The 26,404-nt window shown below is 56.9% G+C and overlaps 1 protein-coding gene across 2 annotated transcripts; it reads left to right on the forward strand.

Moving 5' to 3' along the window:
• Positions 1-6,087: 6,087 nt before the first annotated feature.
• Positions 6,088-8,988, forward strand: LY6L (lymphocyte antigen 6 family member L). 2 transcript variants are annotated; one of them, XM_039846220.1, is made up of 4 exons: positions 6,088-6,266; positions 6,355-6,447; positions 6,526-6,642; positions 8,310-8,988. In XM_039846220.1, exons 1-4 carry the CDS (start codon positions 6,248-6,250, stop codon positions 8,534-8,536), a joined length of 456 nt encoding a protein of 151 aa, XP_039702154.1. In that variant the 5' UTR covers positions 6,088-6,247; the 3' UTR covers positions 8,537-8,988. The 2 variants fall into 2 exon arrangements, with proteins under 2 accessions (XP_039702154.1, XP_039702153.1); XM_039846219.1 differs by having other exon boundaries at positions 6,355-6,642.
• The last annotated feature ends 17,416 nt before the right edge of the window (positions 8,989-26,404 follow it).

The raw sequence follows: 26,404 nt of genomic DNA on the forward strand, positions 1-26,404 counted from the left end.
AGGGACCCCGAGTGCTCGGGGACCCCAGTTTACACATCGTCCTTTCGTTCCTGCGAGTTACAGTTTACAGACTCTGTTTCCCCGTTTCCTTCGCTGTGGACATGCGGCGAGGAAGGGGGAGAGGATGTGGGTGGAAAGGTAAGAATGCGGAGCGAGAGAGGCCTGCTGGCCGTGCCCAGCCTTCGACGCGTGCGTCCCGTGGTTTCGGCCGCAGGGAATGACTCTTGGTCCCTGTTTCCCCGTCAGGGTGTGGGGAACGGGCTGTTGGCGACCCCAGCAGAAGCCTCCCTTCGTCCTGCGGGCGCCCGCCCGGCGGGGCTGCGGGGCTGCGGGGCTGCGGGGCTGACCCGCCCGGGGCCGTCTCTGCGTGAGGCTTGATGAGCATTTTAATTTTCTTGCCTCCTCCCTACACTACTTCGGGTTGTTTTTTGAATTATTTCAATTGCAGCAGCTTCAGACGTACGCCCCCCTTGAACGTTTTAAGTTAGTCTTTGTTTCTAAGCTGGTCGTTCCGTTTTCCTTCCATTTCTTTCGTTAATTTGCTCAGTTCTCATTTCCTTTCGTGGTTTGTTTTGGTTTTTGCCTGTTTTTGTTTTGAGGTTCTGAGTTTCTGATGCGAGGGTTTCTTTTTACGCCTTCGAATGTTTTAATTCGGGTATTAGAGATGTGTCCTGCTTCGTAGCCGGTGTTCTGGGACACCTTCATCAACTGAGCGGTGCGTCACCAGATCTTGTTTCTCAAGCCGCGGTCTTGTCCCCTGCCTCCCCTGCCCCCACCCCCCTGCCCCTGCCCCCTGCCCTTTCTGCCTCCCCTTGCCCCTGCTCTCGCCCCTGCCCCTGTCTCCCTTCTGCCCCCCCTGTGGCCTCCCCCCTGCCTCTGCCCCAGGTGGACGTGCCGTGAGTGCGACAGCTGCGCATGTGCGGGCCTCGCGGGACCCGGGCGCCCAGGTCGCCCTCTTCTGGCTGCACAGCGAACTGCAGCGTCACGAGCGTGGCGCCCCTGCCGCCCCGGTCTGGGGGCGCTGGGAGGGCGCGGTGGGTGTCCCCCAACAACACCACGATTCTTTTGTTCCGAAGCACGTAATTGCCCCTTCGCCCTTTATTCTTTCCTTTTTCCCCCAAGCCTCAAAGGGTGTCACCCCTCCCACTGGTCAACTCCCCAAGAAGGGATGCATTTCCGACTGCCCCGCTGTGTCCCCCCACACTCTCAAGGGTCGCCAGCAGCCAGTCCTCTGACGCGGGTGCTGGGCCGGTCTTCTCTTTCTGATGGTGGCTTTTGTCCGCGTCCGCCACGCTCCTCACTTTCCTGGCCTCTCCAGTGACACCCACTGTCTGCAGAGCGGCGGCCCACGTCCCAAGACAGCTCTGCCAGAGGTTCACGTTTTGTTTTTCTACGTACAGATAACTGACGTGTGGTATCGCCGAGCCGAGGCCACGGGAAGGCGGCGGGGGGCAAGGGCCTCAGCGATCTGCGGTCCTTTCATTACTAGAAAGAGTAAATCCATTTGGATACAGGCGGCCGAAATTACCTTAGGGCAGCCCAGAATTCGGCAGAGTGTTTGAAGCGTTTAAGGCTCTAGATTTATTATTGCTGGTGTCTAGAGATACCGTTGGGTTTTCTAGACTGATCTTATAGCCCCTGACCTTCCTACATTCATGCACTCATTCGCTCTGAATGCCAGTCATGATGTCCAAGAGACAAGAGGCTGATTTCTCATTTGAGTGGCGAGCTCCTTTTCAGGGACTGAGTGAATGGAAGGGGGTTAACGGGGGATGCGCTCAACGGTTACAGCCTGTTTCATAGGTGCACCTCGTCATACTAGCAAACTCCCAGTTTGCTGCGAGACTTATAGACTTATGAACTTATCGAGTGATTTTTCTGCATGCATGGGAATATATAGTATGTTTCCCTTTTTAATAATCACTGGTGATTTTCTGATATTATTTTTTAGGGTATGTTTTCATTGATTTTTATGGGAGATTGCCCTGGAACGTTCATTTCTTATAATACCCTGTCTGTTTGTTTGTGTTTTTTAATCGAGATTATGTTAGCCTCTCAAAATTAATTGGGAAGTGTTCGTTTCTTTCCTTCCCCCGAAGGAAGTTCCAGAAGGTTGATATTACCTTTTCCTCGAACATGCGGGAGAATGAGCCAGTGAGAGTGTCTAAATCTGCAGTTTCTCTTTGTGGGACGTTTCTCGTCGATCAGCTTTTTTGACGTTATTATTTGTACACATAAAATTCATGAGTTTTAAGTGTGCAGTTTCGTGAGTTTTGACAAATACGTGCAGTCCCATAACCGCCACCATGATCATCATATAGAACGCTCCGTCTTCCCCAAAGGGGACCCGGCAGCCTCCATCTGCCTCCCAGCCTGGGCAGCCACGGATTTGATTTCCGCTACAGGCATTGCACTTTCTAGAATTCCGCAGAAGTGGAATCGTGCAGTAGGTGTGATTTACTTCCCGTCTTCCCTCTATAACTGCGCTGAATGCTTTCGACGTCCATCCACATCGTCAGGTGTCCCTTTCCGTCGCCGAGGACTATTACATCGTGAGGAAACCCAGATTTAGGAGTAAAGCTGCTATGAAGCCGTGCGTGTGAGTCTGTTTTCCGTTTGGGGCGGACGCCGAGGCCGAGGCGCGGCACGGCCGGCTCATGGGGTAAGAGTGTGTTGACCTTCGGCGGAAGCCGTCAAGCTCTTTAGCCGAGCGGCTGCGCCAGTGGCGCGCACCAGTGACGAGTGGGCTCCAGGCCTTCCTCGCGGGGACTGCGTGCCGTCTGCTCACGGCCATGGCCATCTCGTAGGTGCCCCCTCTCACCTCACGGTGGTTTGAATTTGTGCCTCCTTAACAAGGAAAGATGCCAAACCTCTTCACGTGCTCGTGGCACCTGAATGTGGGGGAGCGTCCGTTCGGATCTATTGCTCATTTACAACAGGGCCGTTTGTTCTCGTTTTATAAAGTCGTGTTTACGTGTTCCGGACGTGAGGGATTTTTTAATACACACGAATATTTCCTGCTGGCCTGAGAATGCAATGGATTCCCTTAAAGTGTCTTTCGAAGAGCAGAAGTTTTTAATTCTGATGAAGTTTAATTTCTTTGAGAGGTAATGCTTTGTGTCCTAAGAAATCTTCGCCTAGCCCAAAGGCATAAAGATTATCTCCCACGTTTGTTTCTAGAAGTGTTATAGTGTTAGCTCTTGTGTTTCGGTATCAGCTTCATTTCCTAGGTAAATGAGAGCTAGACTTATATGACGAATACGGTTGGAGATACGGGTGAAGTTTATTTTTCCCGTGTGGCTGTCTGATCGCTGTAGCGCTGTTTCTTGAAAAGACAATGCGTTTCCCACGAGCTCCCTCGACGACTTTGTAAAACTCAATGGACCATGTATATGTGGGTTTATGAACCCTCTATTTATTTCTGTTCCACTGATCCATGTGTCCATTCTTCTGAGCCACCTGTCCATTCTTAGGCCCACACACGGGTTTCAATCACTGCTGACTTGCAGTCGGTCAGCCTGCAGCGCGGATACGCGCTTTGCATTTTCATATAAGCTTTCGAGTGATCGTATGAATCTTCACAAACGCCAGCTGGGGGTGTGACTGAGATTGCGTGGAAATCACGGACCCATGTGGGGAGAATTTAGCCCCCAACGAGAGTGAGTCTTCCCTTCCAGTCTCCAGATATTTGTCTTAATTTCTTTTGCACACACCCTGCCTCGCTCGGCACAGGGCTCAGAAGGACGTGACCCGGGAAACGAAGCCGGCAGAAACACAGAGGGCCTGGGGCAGAGGCGCGAAGAGCTGCGGGGTGGTCGGAATGACGCCGAAGGCCAGCACGGCCCCTGGGCCGGATGACGTGCACATTCATAAAGGCTTCCGTAGTGTTTTGGGTGGTGAGTGTAGGGAGATAAAGCTCCCCAAATTCAAAAGAGTGCATGGTTTATCTCGGGAGGCCTGCTTGCATAAAAAGGAAAAGGCTGGTTCTGTGGAATTCCAGGAAGAAGAAGATTAAGTATAGATAAAGGGAGTGTCGAAGGAAGTGTCGATTGTACCTTGATCTTCAGGATGTTACTTTAATCATGTTATCTTGGGAGACCAAAAGGAACAGATTATGTATAAAAAGAAGGATAAGAAATAAACTCGGAGAGGCAGTTGTGAGATCTGCTCTCCCTCCTGCACCCTGTCTGTCTGCTCTTTTTTCTCAGTCCCCGCTCCCCCATTCAGGTACCCGGTTTGACTTGGTCGGCTGGATTCCGACAGGTGAGCACACAATAGAGTATACAGATGTCGCAGTAAACTTACCTGAAACGTACATAATGTTATTATCAACCAGTGTCACCCCAATAAAATAAAAAGAATGTGGATTTTAGGAAGAAGAAAATGACTCTTGAAGTACCGAAGGAAATTTCGATGGCACGGAAGGAAGACAGGACTGGAGACAGTGACTTGGGAATCCCGTGTGTCATCAGACTTCCCGGAGCCGCCGGTATACAGTTCACGGAAAGAGAACGTTTAGAGAGGCCTGGAGGTGTCGCCTGCAAACTGGCAGAGAAACGCTTTCCAGAATAAAAGGAGAAACTGGGGCACTGGCTTACTCGGGGTAGAGGAGGTGACCGTAGCCACATCTTGCTTTAAAATGTCTGTTTTAAACCCTTTTTGTTGCAAAGTAAAAATAAATAACAAACAAAGGAAGGAAGGAAGGAAGGAAGGAAGGAAGAGGTTGTGTGCCCACCTGACACCCCGCCGAGGTCACCTGAGCACAGGGAGCTGCCCCTTAGGGGACAGCCTTGGGAGACCGGGGTTCTGGGAAGGGGGTCAGAGGAGAAGGCGGCATTTCCTGCCCACACCTGGGTCCGGAGCCAGCCACATTCCCAAATGAGGTCGCGTGGGGTGTGATGCCACCCGCAGAGGGGAGAAGGCCCCACGCAGACTGCTGCCCTGCCCTCAGGACGGGGGCTCCGAGCTCCACGCCGTCTGGTGACAGAGATTCTTTGCTTGACCAAACTCTAGTCAGGCCTCTGGACCTTCTCCTGGGCGCATCTGTGAAATCTAATTTGAGCAAGAATCACCCCCCAACCCTAGATATCTGATTGGTTGCCCCGCACCCCCGTGGGTCTGGTCACCCGGCCTGCCTTCAGCAAGAACCGTGGGGGGTGGCTTTAGCCAGACCCCCGCCCTGACGTCTCCTGCTGGCCGTTTTCTGTCCACTTCCCCCACTGCTCCTTGACTGCGAACCCCCACTACCCTGCTGCTCTGGGAGCGACTCCCGCCCACTGCAGAACGACTTGGCAGTGTGCTCTGCTCCCGTGGCCCTCTCACAGTGGGTCTCACTGTCCCCTAGCGAGCGTCACTGATTCTTTTCGACACCGGTTCCCGGGGAGCCCAGGCCAGCGAGAAGGACAAGCTGAGGAGCAAGAATAAAGGACGAGGCAGAGGGGCGAGTGTGCGGGGAGCGTGAGGCTGAGGAGATGGGGAGGGCGGACGCCGGTGCCGGTGCCGGTGCCGGTGCCGGGATGGGAAGGGCCGCCCTCCACCTCTGGCAGGGACCCCGGCAAGCGGAGATCGGGGAAGAGAAACACGATGGGCCCCAAGTCCATCTAAACAGCCTGAGAGGGCCGGTTGTCCATCCCAGGGACAGTCAATGGGCACAGAGACCCAGCCCTGGGCAAAGGACGGCCTGGCGGCCGCTGTGAACCTCACTCAGGACCTCACCGAGGACCTCACCGAGGGTGTGGGTCTGCAAAGCTCCTGCCACCTCTCAGTCAGAGCCCCTCCGCCTCCCTGCAGGGCCCCAGGACAGTCCCCGTCCTGGAGGCGGCCCAGCCCTGTGGCGCCGCCACCCAGCTGCGTGCTGCAGGCTGCGTCCCCTGGAGCCTGGTCACAGGCGCGCTGGAGCTCAGAGTTCCCTCTCTCCCAGACCGCTGCGCTCGGGGAGCCGCCCCACGCACCCTGAGAGAAGGAACGGCTCAGACGTGCCTGGGACGCAGCTGGCGCCGGCGCTGAGGCTGGCCCCGGGCGGTGGTCGCGCGGGGAGGCACCCACCTCTGCCCTGGCAGGAGGCGCCTGGAGGTTGAGGCTGCGTGCTCAGGGACCCGGGAGCAGGGGGTGCTGGGGAGGGGCTAACAGGCCCCCACCCCTCCTGGGGCTGACCCTTCAAAGCGTCGGGTCCCCGCGACAGCGCGGAAGCGGGGTCGGCAGGGCTGGGAGGAGGGTCCCGTGAGAACTAGGGTCGGAGGGGCATCGGATGACGCGGGGCCAGGCAGGTGTGGCCGGGGGAGGGGAGATGCTGTCAGGAGAGCTGGGGGCGCTCGGGATGGAGCCTCCAACTCTGCTCCACCCCTCCCCCCTCAGGCCAAACCTCCGGCGTCATGGGGGGCCTGGCTCTGGTCTTGGGGGCCCTGCTGGCATCTGCGGAGCTGGCGGGCGGCGCTAAGCAGCAGCCAGGTGAGGAGCGGGCGGGGCGGCCGCCACCACGGGGGCCGCGGGGTCTCTGCTCCGGCTCGGCGGGGGTCTGTCCCACAGACGTGAACCTGAGCTGCTACCGCTGCTTCAAAGTCACCAGTGAGGAGCTGTGCAGGCCCACCCAGTGCTCCACCACGGACCGCGTCTGCGTCTCCCACGAGGTGCTCGTCTTTCTGAGTGAGTCCCTGGAGTGTGGGGAAAGGGGCCCAGACTAGCGGGCCGGGCGCTGACCGCTTGGGCTCTGAGCAGCTCTGAGGGCTGCTGGTGGCGGGGGGAGTGGGGGCGCCCTGAAACCCATTGGTCAGACACCTCACTCTCCCTCCCCTGGACTGGAGGGTTTGTCCCTGGATTCTGAATTCAAGCCACTGGTTTCCCTCTCCTTCTGAAGTACCAGCTCCTAGATGTCATACGCCTATGGACTGTCAGGCTCTGGAGTAACTGAATTTACTGGGACAGCGTGAGCCGTGGCTGTGGGAGCAGGGTCCCCCAGGCAGGGGGCTATTGTAGACGCAGACAGGAACACGTCCCCAAACCCACTGAAATGTCACTAGCCGGCCACTAGAAACACTCTGTTACGGAAGAATAGAAATGTCCAGAGAGAGCCGGACGCGGAGAGACGGAGATCGTGGCTTGCTGGTTCTGGCTATGTGGTTCCAGGTCCCTGGGGACTGGCCAGCAGCCAGCAGAGCTGCCCCCTCTCTGTGGCTTCAAGCCCTAGGGGCCTGGCCGGGGCACCGTTCACTTAATCCGTTCCCCGTAATGAACCCCGAGCCTCCTGTTCCCTGATTTGCAATGACACAAGAAAATGCGTCTCGCTGTTCCTTTGCACTCGACCCTTCTGGTGGGTTAAGTCAAGGTGCGCGCCCACAAAGTGCCTCCTGGTCTCCGCGCCGGGCCTCCGCAGGGACGCCTTTGCCTGCGCACGCCCTGCAGAGGTCCCCCCTCCCTTGCCCGGCGGCGGGGCGCAGCCCCCTCCCCCGGCTTTGTTCTTCTTTTGATGCTGCTTCTTTCGCCCGTGGCCCCACTGAGCTTTATGGGACAGCTTCTCTGCCTGGAAGGCGGGGGCTGGAGGCCGTGTCATGCTGCCCTGGCACTGGGAGCGGCAGTCGGGGGGGCAGTGAGGGTCCTCCTCAGGCCCCTGGTCCGCCCGCCCCCCACCTTTTTCTGGAGCTCTCCACCTGGAGCCCTGGGAAGGGAGAGGCAGCGGCTCAAGGCTGGGCCCCGGGGGCTTCCAGAGGAGGCCTCCCTCCTGTGGCTCTCGTCCAGGTGAGCCCAGACCACTCTGCGGCCTGAGGCGGCACAATGCAGTCGTCCTGGAATGCAACGTATCATTCAACGCAACAAAGTACAACACAACACAACGCACCGCAGGCAGACACGACTCGGCGTGATGCGACAGCACAACGCGGACGGCACGCGGGATGGCCTTTTCCGTTTGGGTCATTGGAGCATTTTGCTTCCACGATGGTTCCTTTGAAGTCTCTGCCACATCCGCACACAAACAGTGGGGAGACCCTGGGCCCAGGGCCGAGAGCTCAGCGGGGTCTCCATAGTCCCTGTCCTCTCTACTCTGCTCCGCGCCGTCTCCCTCGAAGGACCTGGGCTGGCTGGGGTGGCGCAAGCCACGTGCGGTTTCAGGGAAGAGCCCCCAGCAGGGCCACCCGGACTCGTCTTTGCAGGGGCTTGAGGTGACCTAGGGCAGCCGTGCTCCCGTCCTCTGGTACCCAGGTTGAGTGGGGCCTTCGATGGCCGCGTAGAGCGCACCCCTTCCTCCCCCACCCCGCCACGTCCGTGGTGGCCTCCTTCCTGGAGGCCGCGGGCCACCTGCCTCCTCTCTCCTGCAGAATCCGGTGTGCAAATGATGTTCAGCAGACGCTGCGCCCCCCGCTGCCCCAACACCAACATGCAGCACCAGTGGCTGTTGACGAGCAAGGTGCGGAGCAGGATCACCCGCCAGTGCTGTGCCCACAGTCTCTGCAACAGCGCGCCCGCCACGCTGGAGAGTCCCCAGGCCTTGCGAGGGGGGCTCCTGCTCCCGCTGGGCATAGGCTTCCTCTGGGTTCTGCTGTGAGCACCTGCTCCTCAGCCCGGCAGGCCCGCCCGTCCTACCGCCTCCGGGCCCTCCCTGCGCTCTGAGGTGGTGGGAAGGAGGCCGCTGTCTCCACCCTGGGCCCGGCCCCCTCTCTCATCCCCAGTAGGGGCCCTTTGTCCACACAGCCCAGGGGATGGAGGGTGGAGCCCCAGGTCTGCTCAGAGGATAAACTTGTCCCGGTTTGGGGTGACAGCTCTCAGTATAAGGTCCCCTGCCCCGAATGGACTGCCCAGGGCCCGGCGGGGGCAGGCGGAGCCTGGGCAAAGCCAGAGCGTGGCGCCAGCCCTGACTCTGGCCCCTACTTGGCTAGCCACTCCCCCAACCCCAGCCACCTCTGTCTACGGAGGCCCAGGCAGAGTCACGCCCTGGGTGCCACCCGTATGTTCAGACCACAACCTTCACTCCTTCCAGGGGCAATAAATTCGTTGTTCGACCACACCCCGCCAGCTCCTTCCGCCGTTTCCACCCGCCGTGCCCAGACCACGGCCGCTGGCCCCACTCCCAGCCCCCGTGGTCGCGAACCGCCCAGGACCTGAGCGGTCAGATCTGGACACCACCATCTGGCGGGGCGGCAGCGGACCTGCATCCTGGGCCCCGCGCTGGGCAGGCAGGAGTCACCGGCTCGGGTCCAGGTCCTCAAAAGGGCCAGCGGCCTCTGCGTGGAGGTGGGGTCTGGGGCACATGACAAGGGTTGGTGAGGCCAACCTAGGGCGATGGGACACGGAGACGCTGGGAGCGGGTGGTGGGGCCGATGGGACCTGCGCTCGCTGGGCAGCTGGGCTGCAGAGAGCGGAGGCTGAGGGAACAGCTGGGGGTGCCCGGGACGGCTCCACGCCTGGCCTGGGGAGGGCCGCCCAGGTGAGGGGCACAGGGGAGGCCCGGGTTGGGACGGGTGGAAGCAACGACCAGCTCAGGGCGGTCAAGCCGAGCTGGGGCCCCCACGGGACACCCCGGAGGACGGGGAGATAGAGGCGGGCCCAAGAGCAGGGCCGGACGGTGTAACGGGATTGGTGACGGGGCAGCAGTGACCGGGATGGCGTCTGAGCGGAGGCGGCCCCAGCGGTCTGCACGGCTGTCACAGAACACGTTTCGCACCTGCACTACTCATGATTGACAGGCAGGGGGATGCTGGCAAAGCAGAGCCCACTTCCTAGTGGTCCTACAGGGATAGCTGCTCAGAGCTGACAGCGATGCCAGTTTGACACGTGTCTCGGCCGTTAGTCCTGCTTGCTGTTACTGGCAGGAGTGTGCGTGGTCACACTGTGTTGGCTCACAAAGCAGCGCTCGTCACTAACGACGAGGCCGGTGTGTGCCGGCCAGGGCCACTGGGGTCAGTCGGAGGCACAGCCTGAACGGAGGGCTCGCCGAGGCGGAGTCAGCGCGTTCGCGTCGACGTCTGTACAGTGGGGCAGGAGCACAGCCCCCAGGTGCAGAAGCCCAGACCCACACACCTGCTCGTCAGGCCCCCACCTGCAGGCCTCCCCCAGGTCTGCACACCTGTGTGACTCCAGGTCCTTATGCTCGCCGCCCACCTGCACGCCTGCCCCCAATCTCCAACCAGCCTTCATGTCCCCCACGGACAGAGGTGGGCTGGTCGCCCCGCGGTGCCCAAGGGCCTTTTTGGTGCAGGACGACCCTGGGCCTTGGCTCTCTCTGTGCCAAGGAGACCACTGCCGTTGCCAGCAGCTCTCCAGACCAGAGCCCCAGGGTTCCCGGCTGGAGCAGGACCCATCCCCCCTTCACCACGGTTGAGTTTTCTGCTGAATGTAAACCCCTCCCGGTCCCCCGGGGTGCCAGGTCCTGTGTCTCCACAAAAGGCATCAGGAAGCTCTGGTGGCCTGAGCTGTGGGCCGGCCAGCAAGGCCAGGGCCGAGGGACAAGGATAACGTGGTGGGAGGACGGTCAGAGGTCCCCCCTCAGGGCTGTGTCTTCCTGGGACGTGTGTGTGTGACCTGGTGGGTGCCTGTGATGGGTCCGGGGCCACCACGTCACGTCTCCCCACAGCCCACCGTGCCGTCCACTCTGCTTCCCCCATGGCGGGGAGCTCCTTTGGAGCTGGGGGCCCTGGCGCCTCCCCCAAACCGGGGACCCAGGCTGCAGGTCCCTTGACGCAAACTGTCGGCAAGAAACCAGAAACTCTACTGGATAAATGGATAAACGAATAAATAAAGAATGAAGGGAGGAAGGACCCAGAAATGTCACGATGCCCCTTGGCCTGTCCTGCCCACTGTTCTGCTCAGCCTTGACCAGGGCCGCTCAGGCCTCCCATTCTGTCCTCAATGTCCAGATTTTTATCATTTCACAATCCGTTGTCCCGTGGGCCATGTTCCCTGACCATATCCATTTAATTAAAAGTCTATAACGAAGGAGATAAACTTTAAAATCCCAAATATTTGGAAATTAAATTATTACATTTGACTAGTTCATCTGCTGAAGAAGAAATGAGACGAGGGTTTTAAAAAATTCCTTGAATTTTACTGCTGAGTAAAAATCAGTAAGCACTTTCATTTTAGAACGGAAGTGGCACTTTGAGGAAAATAGATAAACTAAAATCTCACGTTAGGCGAGAAGAGAGGCTGAAAATTAATAAACCGTGGGTTGCGATCCGGAGCCTGGGGAAAGAACGACCGATTAAGCCAAAAGAAACCACAAGTGTGACTTCACGGACCAGGAAACCAAACTAAAATAGAGACCCATGGAGCCAACAGACCAGCAGAAGGGTGACATCTCTGGCAAGAAGGAAAATGAGAAATAAAGAGGAAATAATGCAAAGAAGCGACAGGAACGGAGAAGGGGCCGTGGCACATCAACCACCCCGCCGCACTTGATTCCCGCAAGGGGACTCAGCGACGGAAGCCACGCCCCGCGCCGCGGAGGGGGCGCCGGGCTCCGCCGCGCCGAGGCCGACGTGCCGTGTCTGGGGTGCGACGGTGGTTATCTGGGTCTATGAGTTTGTCCACACTTACTGAAGCATCCCCCTAAGTGTGCTTGTCATCGTATTTAAACCACACTTTAGTGAAGTTGTTGATTGTTGCATGTTTGTGTACACGTGCGTCTGGGTGTGTGTGAGTGTATATGTGTCTGTGTGTCTGTGTGTGTGCATATGTATGTGCGTCTGTGTGTACATGTGTGCATGTGTGTATTATGTCTGTGTCTGTGTGCATGTGTGTAAGTATGTGTGCACGTGTGTGTGTGTGTGTGTGTAAGTGCATGGGCTGTGAGGCACGTCACTGATGATTCTTGGCCGAGGTCATCACGTTTTGACATCAAGTCTCCCATTACCCCAGGTCGTAGGCGCTGAGGACCCGCCCCGCTCCGCCCAGGACAGGGGATTCTGCCCAGCAGGGAGTTCTGGACACAGCCCAGGTTTCCCTGCATCACAGCTGTCTCCAGGCCTTTGAGGGCTCGGGGTCCCACCCCGGGGACCCTCCACATGGCGCTCGAGGTCCGCGGGCACGCTGGTGTTTGCTCACACCCCAGGGTGCTCACACTCCAGTCCTCGTACCCTGGGCCTGCTGTGTTCCATGAGGCAAGCATGGAGGAAGGGCGTCGCCCCCAAGTCCTGGTTCCAGAAGCGTCCCAGGCTTCCCAAAATGTGGAGACTCACCCCCTCTGCCCAGTGCCAGCAGACCACCAGCCCCTCTGTGGTCTCGATCGGCAGAGGGACAACAATGAGCGCCAGCTCGTCCTGCCGCCTCGCAGGCTGAGGGGAGAACCCGAGGGTCGCTCCTGGCACCGCGGCACTCGCCAACGCTCGGGGAGACTATCGCTGGGCACTGGCCCAGTCTCCGTGGCCGACTGTCTACCGGGCAGGGCAGGGCCAACAAGTCACACGTGCCGGGTGGCAGATTCCCATGGAACCTGAGTCCCAGAGCCACGGAGGCGCCTACATGGGTGCGAGGTCACACCTTCGGATATGCAGGGCTCCGTCCCCCCGCAGCCTGGCACCCCCAGGTGCACCCGGGCCCCAGGACCATGGGCAGCCCCGAGTTTGGCTCGGTCTGCTTCCCACAGAGGACAGCCCGCTGGTCCTGAGTCATCGTGGTACCGAGTCATCGCCATCCTGGGAGAACTGGGGGAAAAGCTGCAGGAACCACTGTCTGGGGCCTGGGGTCCAGGAGGGAACCGGGCAGAGAAGGGCTGTGTGGGTCGTGACTCCAGCTCAGAGGTGACAAGCGCTGCAGAAAACCAGGGGCGGAAGGCGGGAGGCACCGCAGCCCTCTGCGCCCCCTCACGGTGTCGCCGACCAGCTTCTGCGCAGACGCACGCAGCGCGTGCATTTGCGCACTTTGGTTTCCCAGAAATAAGGTTTGCGTCTGGCTTCGTGCGGGCGCGTACAGGTGCGTTTACCTGCCGCCTGCCGATGTCAGCGGTGCGCGCTCATCGCCTTTCCTCGCTGCCTTGGTTGCTAGGAAACACTTCCTCGTTCGCACCACGCCCGCGAGCGTGCGTGGCTCTCTGCTAGCCACGTCTGCACGTTTCTGTCCCTCTTCTGTGTCACATACCTGACTCTCAGATCTGGGACCCCTTTGTCCCTGACTGTACCATGAGTTTGCCACCCTGCTTCTCCGCACCACCTCTGCCCGGCCCTGCCTCCGACCTGGGGACAGGTCCGTTCCGTCCCCCCTGGTTCGGACGGGGCAGACCGCCCCTGACCTGCCCTCGCCGCTTGCTGGAACGGTAAAACCCAACTCGATTCCAGATCATGAGAGCGGAGCCAGATTAGACAGCAAACAGCTGGACACTGGAAACAATATTCCACGCCCTCTTGCATCCCTGAGAAACTGACGGAACTCTCTAGAGCCCAGGCCGCCCTGCGTGCCGTGTGCGGTGCTGAAGATGAGTGCGTTGCAGTTAATCCGCTGAGATGACAGAGGACGGCTCCACCGGTTAAGTTCATGTTCTAGGAGACCAGAGTGGCCCAGCGGCTCCCTCGGGCTCCTCCTGCGTGAAGGTCATTAAACACTCAGCGGTCACAACAGAAACTTGAACAAGACTTTCCAGTACTTTGGTTCTGTTCATAGTGTCCAGATTTTATCATGTCTCAAAAAACATCTTTATCTCGTATCTCAGGACCGTATTCTCTGGCTTAGATGCAATGAAGTTAGAAATCAACAACGAAAAAGATCAATACAATTCTATCACATGTATAAATAAATTTTAAAAAACCCACATTTTAAATGAACACAATCTGTAAAAAGATGGCGTCTTAAGTATTTTTTTAAATACCCAGGACAAATGAATGAGGAACATAACACTTCTCGACATGTTCCAGATGCAGTGAAGGGTGGTAGTTTGAGCGAATTTTATATCCTCCTGAACTTACATGGACGAATAAAGACAATGTCCTGTTGAGAGGCCCGTGGTGCGAACGCCTCATTTCTGGCAGTGTAGGTACGATGGCAATGAGTTCTCATGGTGTTATCGTGTCGAAAAATGATTCATTTTCCCTTCCTTCTTGACGACATCTTCCCTGGACATAGAGTTCCGGGCAGACCCTCTTCTTCTTTGGGATCTTGAACACAGCATTCCAGCGTGCTCTGCTCCCGTGTTTCCCTGATGGGGAGTCACCTGTCGTGTGCGCTCTTGGCCCGCTGCGTGGTAAGGCGTGTTTTCCTCTGGCCACTCCCACAGTTTTATCTTTAGTTGTCCACAGTTGGACTGGGCTGCACCTAAATGTAGTTTTCTTCATATTTATACTACTTGGGGTTCGTTGAGCTTCTTATATCTGGAATTGTATGCCTTTGGTCAACTATGGAAATTCTTTGGCCCGTATTTCTCCTCTTCTTCAAGAACTCCTATTGCATGTATATTAGACCTTTAACTATTGGTCCCTGAAACTCTGCAATTTTTTCTACCCTTTTCTGTGTATTCTTCATATGGGTTCATTTTTATTGATTTATCTTCAAGTTCTATAAAGCCAGCCACACCGCCCTCAATGTTCTATAAAGCCCAACCGGTAAATTTTTAGTTCAAATATTTTAGTTTTTTAGTTCGATCATTTCTCTGGGATTTATCTTATAGTTTCCATTTCTCTGTCGAGATTCTTTACAAGCATATTTTCCTTCACATCCTTAAACATAGTAATGATGGCTGCTTTAAAGTCTTTTTGTGATAATTACAAAATCTGGATGGTCTCGGAGTTAATTTCCATACGTTATATTTTCTCTAGAGTGCGGGTTATATTTTCCTGTTTCTTTGTGTGTCGAATAATTTTAGATCGCTTCCTGTCCATGGAAAATGATATTACAGACACTCTGAATTTCTTACGACAGGAAAGAAAGAATGAGATGTGCAGCTGGGGATTTGGGAACTGGTGCTCTGTTCTGACCCTTGCTCGTCTGTGACAGAAGCAACCTTGAAGGCACACTTCTCTATGGAGGCAGAGTTTCTTCTGATGTGGGTACATACTCTTACCGCCTCCAGCACACCCACGCGGCCCAGAGGACACGCTGGCATGTGGGCACGCCATATTCCTGTCCCCCTCTGAGCAGACTTGGCAAGGAAAGTTGCAATGAGCAAATGGAACATCGGTTGTTCATTTCAAGTGTGAAGAAATGCGAATGGTTGGCCAAGTCCTTTAAACGGTGTGTCCTTGGACCCAGCAGGGGAGGCGGCAGGCAGGGCGCCCACCTGCCGAGCGTCTGGGACCGGAGGAGGAAGTGAGGGTGCTCTGCACTTCACACCTTCCCCGCCTCTCAGACGTTCCTTTCATTTCGCCTAAGCTGGTGGCCCCAGGACCCGATGCCCAGGTGGCAACACACGCTCCCGAAGAAACTTCAGTCTGGGTCATCACTTGACCCATGTCACCCAATTGGGACTAGCTGTGAAGTGGCCCCACCAGCAATGCTGGGACACCGGTGGGTCCGAGGGAAGTGTCAGCAGGGCTGCGGGTGGCTGCTTGGGGCGGGTGGTGTGGCTGGCGGGAGTGTGAATAGGGATGGAAATAGGAGCGAGCAGGTCGGGGGCGATCACGCAAACAGAAGGGGCACTGGGGAGCCGCCATCCCCCAGGGAAAGAGCCCTCGGAGCAAGAGAAGCGTACTCTGTGTCCCCCAGCACCTCCCCGGAGGGGAGCGGACCCCCGCCGGCTTGCGAGCTCGCCTCAGAGAGTCAGTGCGATGCACCCCTCACCCGCAGCCGCCTAGAGCCGTTCGGAGCTCAACGCGCCTGCACTTGCCATCGGGTTACTTTTCAGACGATCTGCAGGAAATAATGCCAAAAAGCACCCCGTGGCCAGCAGTGCCGAGCGGCAGGGCCTCTGCTCCGAGCGCCGTGAACCCGCGAAGGCAGCGGCCTGCGGGCGGGCAGGCGGGCGGCTGCCAACCCCGCGTGTCGGAGTTTGGATGGATCCTCAAACACACCGGGTGTGACTGTGGACAGCACGCAGGGAGCACGTGACTCGGCGGCCCGCAGGCGCACCTGCAGGCTACAGCGTGTCTGACTCGCGGGTGTCAGGGCAGAGTACCCCAAAAGGGCCCACCCTCCCGACGCGTTTTTGGAAGCAAACCATCCCCCCAAAGTACCCGAACTCTGCCCATATTCAGCAGCACAGGCTTGTGCGCTGGCCCGGACGGGACTGCCGCCCACCCCCGGAAGTTCGGGGGATTTTAGGGTTTGGTCTCGGGGCGGAGTCAGGAGGGAAAGTCCTGGAGGTGACGGCCTTGCTATTCCAACTGGGGCCACCAGAGGGAGCGCTCTCCCAGAAGACGCCGCGTGCTCCGCAGCGACCTAGCGCCGGCGGCCGATAAAGGCAAAGGCCCATTAAAACAGGACACTGTCACCGACACCGAGAGAGAGCGCCTCCTTCCTTACCCCGGAGGGACTCCTTTTCGGATCACGACGGCACCTGCTGCCTCCAGGTCAGTGGTCAGGCCGAGGCTGGGGGAGGGGAGTTGACTGGACACCACGCGGGTCAGTGTGGCCTCCGCTGTGGTCCTCGGGTAACCCCAGAAGCGCAGTGTAAGGGTACCGCAGTGTAAGGGTCCAGCTGGCTGCGCTGAGCGCGCCGTCCGCGCGGGAGGGCAGAAGTCGCTGTCCAGCGCTGCGTAAGGACCTCGGGAGGTCTGAACCTGTGAACACCGGTGACACCCCGCTACCTGGGAAACGTTGTCCGCAAACCAGAAGGAATACAGGACCGACTGGACCGCCTCCCGCCACCGCCCCAGTTCCTGGAACATGCGGGACAGACCTAAAGGTCATCTCTGTCGCGAGGGGACGGGAAATGGTGCTGTTGTTTCAAGTGTCACAACGCAAACATTATTTTAATCTCTCTGCCCCAGCGGCATGGTGTGACAAGGGTTTATAAAGTTATTGGTGGGATTAAATGGTAAGACAAGCGGGCCGATGGGGACGGCATCTCGGGAGGCTGGGCTGGGGCCCTGGGCGATGCAATGCCTTTGAAAACTGGTCGCGCTGGGGAAAAAAGTGCATTTGGCCTTTGAAAAATTACACACATAATTAAACGCTTCCGGTGGCACATCAAAAGTCCTCAAATAATCACTGAGGCCGAGGACAAAGTGTGACCGAGCTGGAGAGCGGCCGTAGCCTCAACCTTGGCGCGGATCGATTGTTCTGGAATCCACCTCACTGTAAGCCCGACTGGAAGGGACAGGGCGCATGCGTGGAGCGGCAATGCCGGCAGCGGGGTTCCTCTCGCTAAGCATGCCACTTGTCACTACGGGCAACTGTCACGAAACCTGAGGAAGCTGACGATGCGTCCCCCTCCTGGCCAAGGGAGAAATCGTCATTCAGCCGCTGGATGCCCGAACCACAGGGCAGGCAGTGGAGTCCCCGAAAACGAATCCCAAATGTTCCACTGCAGTCCCCGAGCCCAGGTAATGTACGCAGATGTTTCAAAGGACTCTCCTTGGCTGCAAATACAGCCGACTCCCGTTTTTCATGGTGGTTTCCTTCTACAAAGTCACCACCAACGCCGATTTGTGGAACGCTAAGCCACCGTCGCTGGAGGAAACGCGGGGTTAGATTCCTGTGCGCCTGTGGCCATGTTTTCATCAAGCAGGCAAAACATAAGCATTTGCAAATCACACATCTGGTAATAGGCATCCAACGCATGTAAACAGCTCATACACCTCAAGAGCAAAAAAATAATAATAACCCAATTTAAAAACATGGGCAAAATATTCAAATAGCCAATCGGTGCATAAAAAGATTCTCAGCATCACTAATCATCAGGAAAATGCTAACCCAAACCACGATGGGATGTCACCTCACACCTGTCAGAACGGTCGTCATCAGGATGGCGAAATAAGTGTTGGCAAGGCTGTGGGAAAAAGGGAACCATGATGCACCGTTAGTGGGACTGTAAGTTGGTGCAACCACGATGGAAAACAGTATGGAGGTTCCTCAAAAATTAAAAATAGAGACGCCATGTGACCCGGCACTTCCTTCTGGGTGTTTGTGCCAGGAAAACAAAAACACTGTTAAAGAGATCTCTGCACCCCCATGATCACTGCAGCATGCTTTACAATAGCCAACTCACACACACACACGCGCACGCGCACACACGCGCATGCGCACAATGGAATATTCAGCCATGAAAAAGGATATCCTGCTATTAGCAGGAACAGGGAGGTACCTCGAGGGCATTATGATAAGTGAAATAAGTCAGACAGAGAAAGACAAATACTGTACAATTTCACTTATATCTGGAACCAAAGAAAAAAATCATAGAAATGGAGATCAGTTGCCAGAGGCAAAGGTGATGCGCGGAAGAATAATGAAGGGGGTCGAAAGGCATAAACTTCCAGTTACAAGATGGACAAGTCCGGAGGTCTGAGGTGGAGCTTGGCAACTAGAGTTCACCGCACTGCATTATATACTGGAAAGTTGCTTAGAGGGTAGATCTTAAATGTTCCCATCACGAGGAAAAACAATTTGTGACTATGTGAGGTGATGGGTGTTGCCTAAACTCATTGTGGCCATCATTTTGCAATATGTACATGCATCAGATCGTTATGTTGCACCCCTTAAACTGGAAACGAAAGTCGCCTGTTCTGTGTTTCTGTTTAAAGACAGAAACGAAAGTAGCCTGTTCTGTGTTTCTGTTTAAAGACATCTTATTTAGTATTTTGGAGATTTGTTAACATTGAGCTCACAGCCAGCAGCACCAACTCATGCCTGAACGCTCATCCGACACGTGTATCTTCATGAGGCATGTCCCAGGCTTCCTACACTTAGGCACACTAGACAGCACTTCGGCATTGTGCCTGGCGGCTATTTTAAATAGCAAAGTCATCAAAAAACAACAACAACAACACAAAAATGTAAAAATCTTGGCATCAAATAGGCCATGAAAAGCATACTTGGCTCCGGTAGAGTGTCTTCTTGGTTAAGCTCAGCTGGAACGTGCATGCTGGGTGACTCTGTGCACGTCCACGAGCAGCCGTGAAAGACGGGGCGGGGGGTTGGTCCCGGAGGGAGGCCGTGGGAGGCGACTGCAGGCAGGCTCGAAATCCCTATGGGATGAGGGGACACAAAGAGAACAGATGGGGTACGTCCAGGAGGTAAGTGTGAGGTGTGAGGAGAGGGAGTCCCAGAGGGGGAGGGGCAGAAGGGCCGGGTGCCTGGCGCCCACACTTAGGTGTGCTCTCCATGGCGAGTTCTTTCTTCCCAACACACCATGTGCCCCTCTCCCTCTCAAGACTGGCTCTGGGCAGAGGGGGGTTGGGGCAGCCGAGACACCTTGGGCTGAAGTATGCGTCGCGCAGCCAGACCTTGGATGAGGCTCTGAGCAGGGCTGGTTCCGGGAGGGCAGGACAAGCAGCTGGTTCTAGAACAGGTGGATCCCCAGGTGTCTCCCTGGATGCTTAGGGTCATAGTGCAGAGTGCACTGAGGCCACACCCCCTCTGCACTGCCCTGAGCCCTCCTGCTCTCACCCACCATTACACACACACGTGCGTGCACACGCACACGCACACACATGCACGCACACAGACAGACACACATGCACGCACGCACATGCACACAGGCACACACACAGACACATGCACGCCCATGCACATACACACGTGCACGCACATGCACGCACGCACACACACATGCACACACACGCAGCACCTGGCCAGCCTAGGGGGGCTCCCACACCTCGTTTCAGAGTTCTGTCTCCCTCTCTTCCCATTCGCTCCAGGAGAAGGCTCCAGGTCTGGCCTCTCTGCCACCTCCCCTTGCCCCGGTTCGGTAGGTTGCCGCTTATAGGGACTGTCAGTAGATCAAAGGTGCGAGCGACCTCGCGAGGCTCGGCATGAGCGAAATTGCGAGCAGGCAGGGTTTCCTCAAACTGAAGGAGAAGTTCTGGAACAGTGTGGGGCTGGCCAGGAAGGAGAGGGGGCAGTCAGGGGACGCCTGCCCGTTCACGCCCAAGGCACGCAGCTCGTTACTAGAAACATACTTAGACTGCGCGGGGAGAAAGTGCGGTTCAAGGGTTTTCTATCCAGCCAAACCGATGAGCTATTTTCCACCTCGACGAATTCAGGGAATTTTGTTCCCAATCGCTGTTCCTGAGGAATCTACCAGAGAAAAAGCAACAGACAATCAGATCGGTGACAGACACGTGGCGGTGAGGACCGGCGAGGGTGATGTAGGCACAGGCGGAATGACAACTAAGCGGGCGTCGGAGGGCGAGCTCGTCTGATACGCAGGGAGCGTGTGCTCAGGCCGCACAGACACAGCGCGGCCACGAGCACGTGGGGCGACTGCGCACCCGAGCCTCGGGTGCGGTCAGGAATTAGGTCGCAGGACGCGTGGCACTGGTAACCTGTCGGGGTGGAATGAAACGATGAGCGATTATGAGACACCTAAAGTCTAAACGTGTCCAGCCATTTCATCTCGTCCTGTGTCCCCGGATTCTTGGTGTAAACGATGAAATGTGAAAACAATGTGGCCTGATTTAGAAACGGGGTCTTTGCAGGCACAGTCAGGGCCAGGACTGAGAGCACCCTGAATGAGAGTGGGTCCCCCAACTCCGCAAGACGGTCCTCATAACTGACAGGGAGAGGACCCGCAGAGACGCAGGAGGAGGCCACGCGAACACGGCGGAGGTCGGAGCCATGCGGCCGCGGAGCCCCCGGAGCCCCCGGACGCGGGGAGACACGAGGAGGCTCCCTCCCCCAGACTCCTCAGAGGGAGCGAGCCCCGCTGACGCCTCGGTTTCAACTTCCGCCTCCAGGCCCGTGGGAGAATCCATTCGCGTTGCTTCAAGCCCCCTCATTTGTCACAGCCGCCCCAGAAAACTCACATGATAAGCGTCACTATGGCTGGGCCTCAGACATCATGACCTGAGCCCGTCGCAGGAACACTTGTCCCTGCTCCTCCTCGGGGCCCCTTCCCCCCTCTCCACTCCAAAACCCTGTTCTCCTCCCCCCTGGGGGTGCAGAGAGAGACGAAGAGAGAGCTGATGATAGGTGAAGAGAGAGAGAGAGACAGAGAAGAGAGACAGAGAGGAGGCGGTGGGTTGATAGAATAGATGGATGGATGGATGGATGGATAGATAGATAGATAGATAGATAGATAGATAGATGGATAGATAGATAGATGACAGACAGACAGACTGACAGGGTAGGTAGATGACAGGTGGATGATCTAGAGTTTCACTGTCTACAAAGCTGTATTTTTAAGTTACGTGAATGAGAGTGAGAAGCACCACGTGGTCGAGAATCGGCTGTCTGCGACCCGCTGGGCTTTCCTGCTCAGCTCCGCGTTGCTGGCGCCCGTGTCCACACCTGAGACACTGTGGCTCATTCCTTGCAACTGCTATTGGAAACAGAACACTTGGCTCGAGCGGGGAGGGCTCTCTGAGGAAACCGGGGGACTGGAAGGCCTGGTAACCATGGCGATTCCTGCATGGAGCGCTGGGGACATTCGCCAGGAATGACTCAATTTTGAGAGCTAATCTTCAATCCCCTGCCCAGCTGCATCCCCTCCCCTGCGAGGCCTCCCCTGGACCAAGACCCCAAACCGAGTCGCCTCGAGAAGGTGAAAGCTTGTCTTCCTGTCCATCCTGGAGTCTGTCCGTCTGGTGGCCAGACTCCAAGCACGTTCTTCTTCGGGTCCCCACATCAGGGGACAAGGGCACAGTGCTCTGAAGGAGGGAGTGGGGACCCAGGGTTTCAGTGACCTGGAGAGAAGGGCGTTGACAGGAAATGCTGAGTCTGGGGGCGCCAGCCCACGGGAGGGGCTCAGCCTGCCACCAGCCCTCCCCGGCGCCTGCGCCAGCCCCGCTCGGCCAGCCCTCCCTCACGAAGCCCCCTCCCGCCCGTGACCCATGACTCAGGCCGCTATCACTCTTCCCCTCATTTGTTCATTTCCTCTTTTATTCATTCATTCGATCAGAGAGTGACCGATCTCTGCCGAGGGGCTGGCCTGAGAGGCCTCGTTCCACGGCCTTCGTCCAGCGAAGGGGCTCTGATCTTAAAGAACAAGCTCCCCACATGCCACCCACTGGGGCGGGGAGGGCAGGGCGGCCAGCCCTGGCCCTGCACATATGCCAGACCAAAGGCTGAGTGCTTCCTGGGCAAAGATGGTGTGACACCCCCCGCCCCACCCCACCCCCCGCTGGACACTCAGTGAGTTTCCCAAACCCCCGCTCTCCCTGGCTCAGCCAATGCCCGCTGGCTGCGCCTGGCCACCCTGACCAATCAGCGCTGAGGAAAAAGCCAGGTGAAATCAGCGGGACTTGGGAGGGGATGGGAAAGGACAGGGAGCTTTAGCCTGGGAGTTTCGGAGCTTCGACCAGGAGAGCTGCTGGCTGAGCCTAAGGGCAGCTGATACGATGCCTGCTCCACCCACAGACTTTCTTCCTCCTGGTCCCAGCGGCCCTGCTCTCGGCCCCCGCTCCCTCTCTCCATCCTCTAGGACATCCACGGCTGCCCCAGCTCAGTCTGACCGCCCTGCGCTGCCCATTGGTTCTACCTGTCCCAACCTGGTCCTCACCTGTGCCCCTCACCTGGGCGGCCCTCCCCAGGCCAGGTGCAGGGCCGTCCCGGGCATCCCCAGCTGTCCCATCTTCCTCCACTCTCTCTAGCCCAGCTGCCCACCAAACACGGGTCCTGCCAGGCCCACCACCTTAGACAGGCCCCACTGACCCGCATCGTGTGCCCCAGACCCCGAACCTCCAGACCCCTTCCCCCACCTCCACGCAGCGGCTAGATGGCCCTTTTGAGGACCTGGACCTGAGCCAGTGACTCCAATACTCAATCAGCTCCCCACTGCTCAGAGGAGGGGCTAGGAGGGGGAGCGGCTTGGGGAGAGCCTGGGCAGAACGGGGTAGGGGTCAGGTACTGAGGGAGGGGAGGTGTTCATCCTCCCACACCCCCACCTCCCATTTTCCATCCATCTTGCCCGGGCCAGCACTCTGCCAGGCTGGGACAGAAGGGGCCAGAGGCTCTGCACCTCCTCCGCGTGCAACCCCACTGGGAGCTGGTTGTGTCCCCACCTCAGAGGTGCAGAAATAAGACTCGGAGGGGATTCGGGACTTGGCCAAGATCGCACAGCAAGAAGCAGGTGGAAGAGACACCGGAAGCTCGGCCTTTTCTGCGAATCCAGTGAAGGTTTTGTTATGTCAGTGTCTTGCCTCTTCCAAGGCTACTTGCTAGGCGTCCAGTGGGCATAATAACCACGAACCCGGCTGAGCGAGTGCAGATGAGGAGATGGGCAGTTGCGAACCCTCAGAAGGACAGGCCCGAGCCCCACGGGAGGGGTGGGAGGGCGACCGAGGCCCCCCAGCACCCACACCGAGGAGACGGCGGGGACGGTGAACTCCCCGGACCGCAGGAGCCAAGGGGAACGTGAGAAATCGCCCGTCGGCTCCGCGAGGCCGCCCGCACCCCGAGCTCGCCACTGACGGACGGTGCAAAGGGCAGCGAGAGACGGAGCTGCATCTGAGTCCAGCGTGAGCTGCTACGCGAACGTCCTAACTGACACTGGCAATTGGAACCTCGCCGTGGTTGAAAGAATGCCGCACTGTGACCCGCTGGGGTCCGACCCCGTTAGGACATCTAGCGACAGAGCCCACTGTGTTAACCACTAATTAACTGAGGGGAGACGCGGTCATATTGACAGCAAAAAGGCATTTCTTCTAAATTCATTAGCCATCCCTAAAAAAAACATCTAATTGAAATACGAATAGAGCCTAAGCTGAATAAAGACTAATTTTCAAATCTAACACTAAACATCAGCTCAAGGCACAACAGGAAAGACCTTCATGAGCACAGACAGGACCAGCCGCTGTCGTTGTGCACGTCTGCTTCGCAAGTCCCAGCTAACGCGGGAGAAACAAAAGTCAAGTCTGCGATAAAAACGTTGGGAAAGCAGTCAAAACGATCTTCATTGGTAAATTATCCAGTTATGTCTTGACGACCCAAGCGACTCTGCTGGTAATGGAATAAGGAGGCGATGCATCAGAACACAAGTTCTCCCTCGCCCTGCTTGAGGTGCAGTTTGCGGCTGTCCCCAAGTTGCCCAGCACCCTCTGCACACTGTGGATAATCTCTGCATTGTGAACCCCACTTTCCCGGAATTCAGAAAGTCCATTCTGCCAGCCTCCCAGCCCCGAGGGTGTCTCAGCATGATTTCGGCTCTGCCACGCAGACACATACAGATGCCCCCGACGACGAGAGCTATGGAGGGGCAGCGGCCGGTGCCCAGCCTGGCCAGCTCGGACACCAGTCCTGAGCGGCTGCTCTTCCAGTCCCCCGCCCCCACGGGGCCCCTTATGAAAACCGCCTGCCGACACCGACTCGGGCGTGTGAGCACAGCTCCCACCCTCAGACGAACAAGATAACTTTATTCTTTCTGTGACGATTTATCACTCTAGATCTAGTCTATCCGGGTGGCATAAAACTGACATCGTGGGCAACGCAGAACACATCTTCGTTCCCAGGGCTGTGTCCGATCGAAGGGCCACGCCACAGCCTGGAGGCCTGAGGTCGTCTGTGGCCCTCCGGCCGGGACCACCCTCACCCGTTACTATAGTAAGGTCTGGCTCCTCTCGGACCCACTCACCCCCCCGACTCCTTCCAAACCCTCTCCCCAGGCAGCCCAGGGTGTCTCTTCCGGGTTTGAGGGTGGTCCCTCCCTCCCACTCTGTCTTGAAGTGCTTTGAGGGGCCTCTCCAAAGCTCACTCCCTCTGTCTTGACATTGGTCTTGGATAGGCCTGTGGCGCAGGGGGTCGAGGCTCCAGCAAATGAGGGCTCCATCAGTTGTCTGCTCTGTCGATCCCCCAATCCCTCCCTAGTCATCCTGCTTAAACGGGATCTGGGGGGCAGTACTGCTGGAAAGGATGTCATGAAGGAAATGAAAAACATCAGCTCACCGCACCAAAAAATGACCAATTCGTTTAAAGGAAAGGGAGAAATCCCACTTATGACACCACAAAAACTGGAAATTACCTAGCAACACACACATCGAGGAAGAGACAAGACTCGCATGAAGATGGTGATGGAACTGTACAGAGGAGCATTATTTTGAGGCCAAACGGTGAGATGTGTTGAGTTTCTGAGGGGAAGACGTAAAACAGTAAAACTAGCATCCTTCCCAACCTCATACCTAAATGAGCGAAATGCCAGACAAAATTCTGAGCATTATTCTGGAACGGGACAAATGGGTTCTAAAATTCACGTGTAAGAGTAAAGAGTGAGAAGTAGCACAATTTATTCTTACGGAAATAATCTTTCGAAACGAAGAGCAAAGGAGGAGAACTTGCTTTCCCAGTTGTTGAACCTGCAGGTACCAAAACGGCACCGCAGGCACCTTGTGGCAAAGTGCCCGGTGGGACGCCGAGGGGCGGCACGTCAGCAACGGGAAAGCACACGTGAGAACGTATTCTGTTATCAAAACGGCACATCGAGTCAATCAGGGAAAGACTTACGTAATAAATGGCATTGACAAAAATTGGCCTTTTTTTTTTTTTAGAAGTCCCTGCCTCCTGCCACATCAGAAACAAACTCCAGGAGGACCACGTATCTGAATGTAATTGCCAAGTCTGTAACAATGTTACAAAAAAATATAAAGACTATTTTCACAAGGGCAGAGACGATTCTCCTAAGATCTGAAAACCAGAAACCATAAAAGAACAATTGGACCTGACCTCACGGCACTTGAGAACATGCCTATGTGTACAACGAAGATGCCAAAACAAAACATACACCGTGGAGAAGGCTGAGTCCCTAACACACAAAGTGGTCTACAAATCAATTAGGAAAGACAAACACCACAACAGCAGGATGGGCTGAGGATCAATCGGACAGTTACAGGAGAAACACAGCGACTGACAGACGTCTCACGAGGTCAGGGTCATGAACGAATTTTTACGTGTCCGTCCGATAGGATTCTAGTTTTTGCCTCCCAGACCGGCAACCATTCCTTGGATAACATCCACGGCTAGTGGGGGTGCAAGGAACTGGCGGGACCGGACGCCGCCTTTTTCGAGGTGTCCGTTTTGTTTTTCAGCAGATCTCCTCTCGGGATGGACCCGCAGAAATAATCGCGTCAGTCCGTGAGGATATGAGGACGGGCACTGTCACGGGCGGTGTCGCTGACAGCAGACCCCTGTGCACACGGGCGAGGGTGGTCAAATAAATCTCCGTCCGTTCGTTCAGGGGAGCTCAGCGGACACCGGAAACAAAGTCCCTCTAGACGTGCGGACCCAGAGAGACATCCTCGGTGAACTGTCTGGAAAAAGGCCACATGGGCACGCTGGTGTATCGCCACTTCACCCGGGCTGCCGAGCGCCACCCTCCAGCACCCCGCTAGGGAGGGGACCGCCGGAACAGCTCGAGCAGCGGAGCCGCGGACTCGGGCCGGCGGCCGGGGAGTGGGCGCTGCGAGGG

This window comes from Pteropus medius, unplaced genomic scaffold (assembly GCF_902729225.1).
Source record: "Pteropus medius unplaced genomic scaffold, Ma_sr-lr_union100, whole genome shotgun sequence".
NCBI classification, from domain to species: Eukaryota; Metazoa; Chordata; class Mammalia; order Chiroptera; family Pteropodidae; genus Pteropus; species Pteropus medius.

Coding starts and splice junctions, on each gene's coding strand:
- LY6L (XM_039846219.1), top strand. Junction 6,643..8,309: donor CGAGGTGCTCGTCTTTCTGA/GTGAGTCCCTGG, acceptor TCTCTCCTGCAG/AATCCGGTGTGCAAATGATG.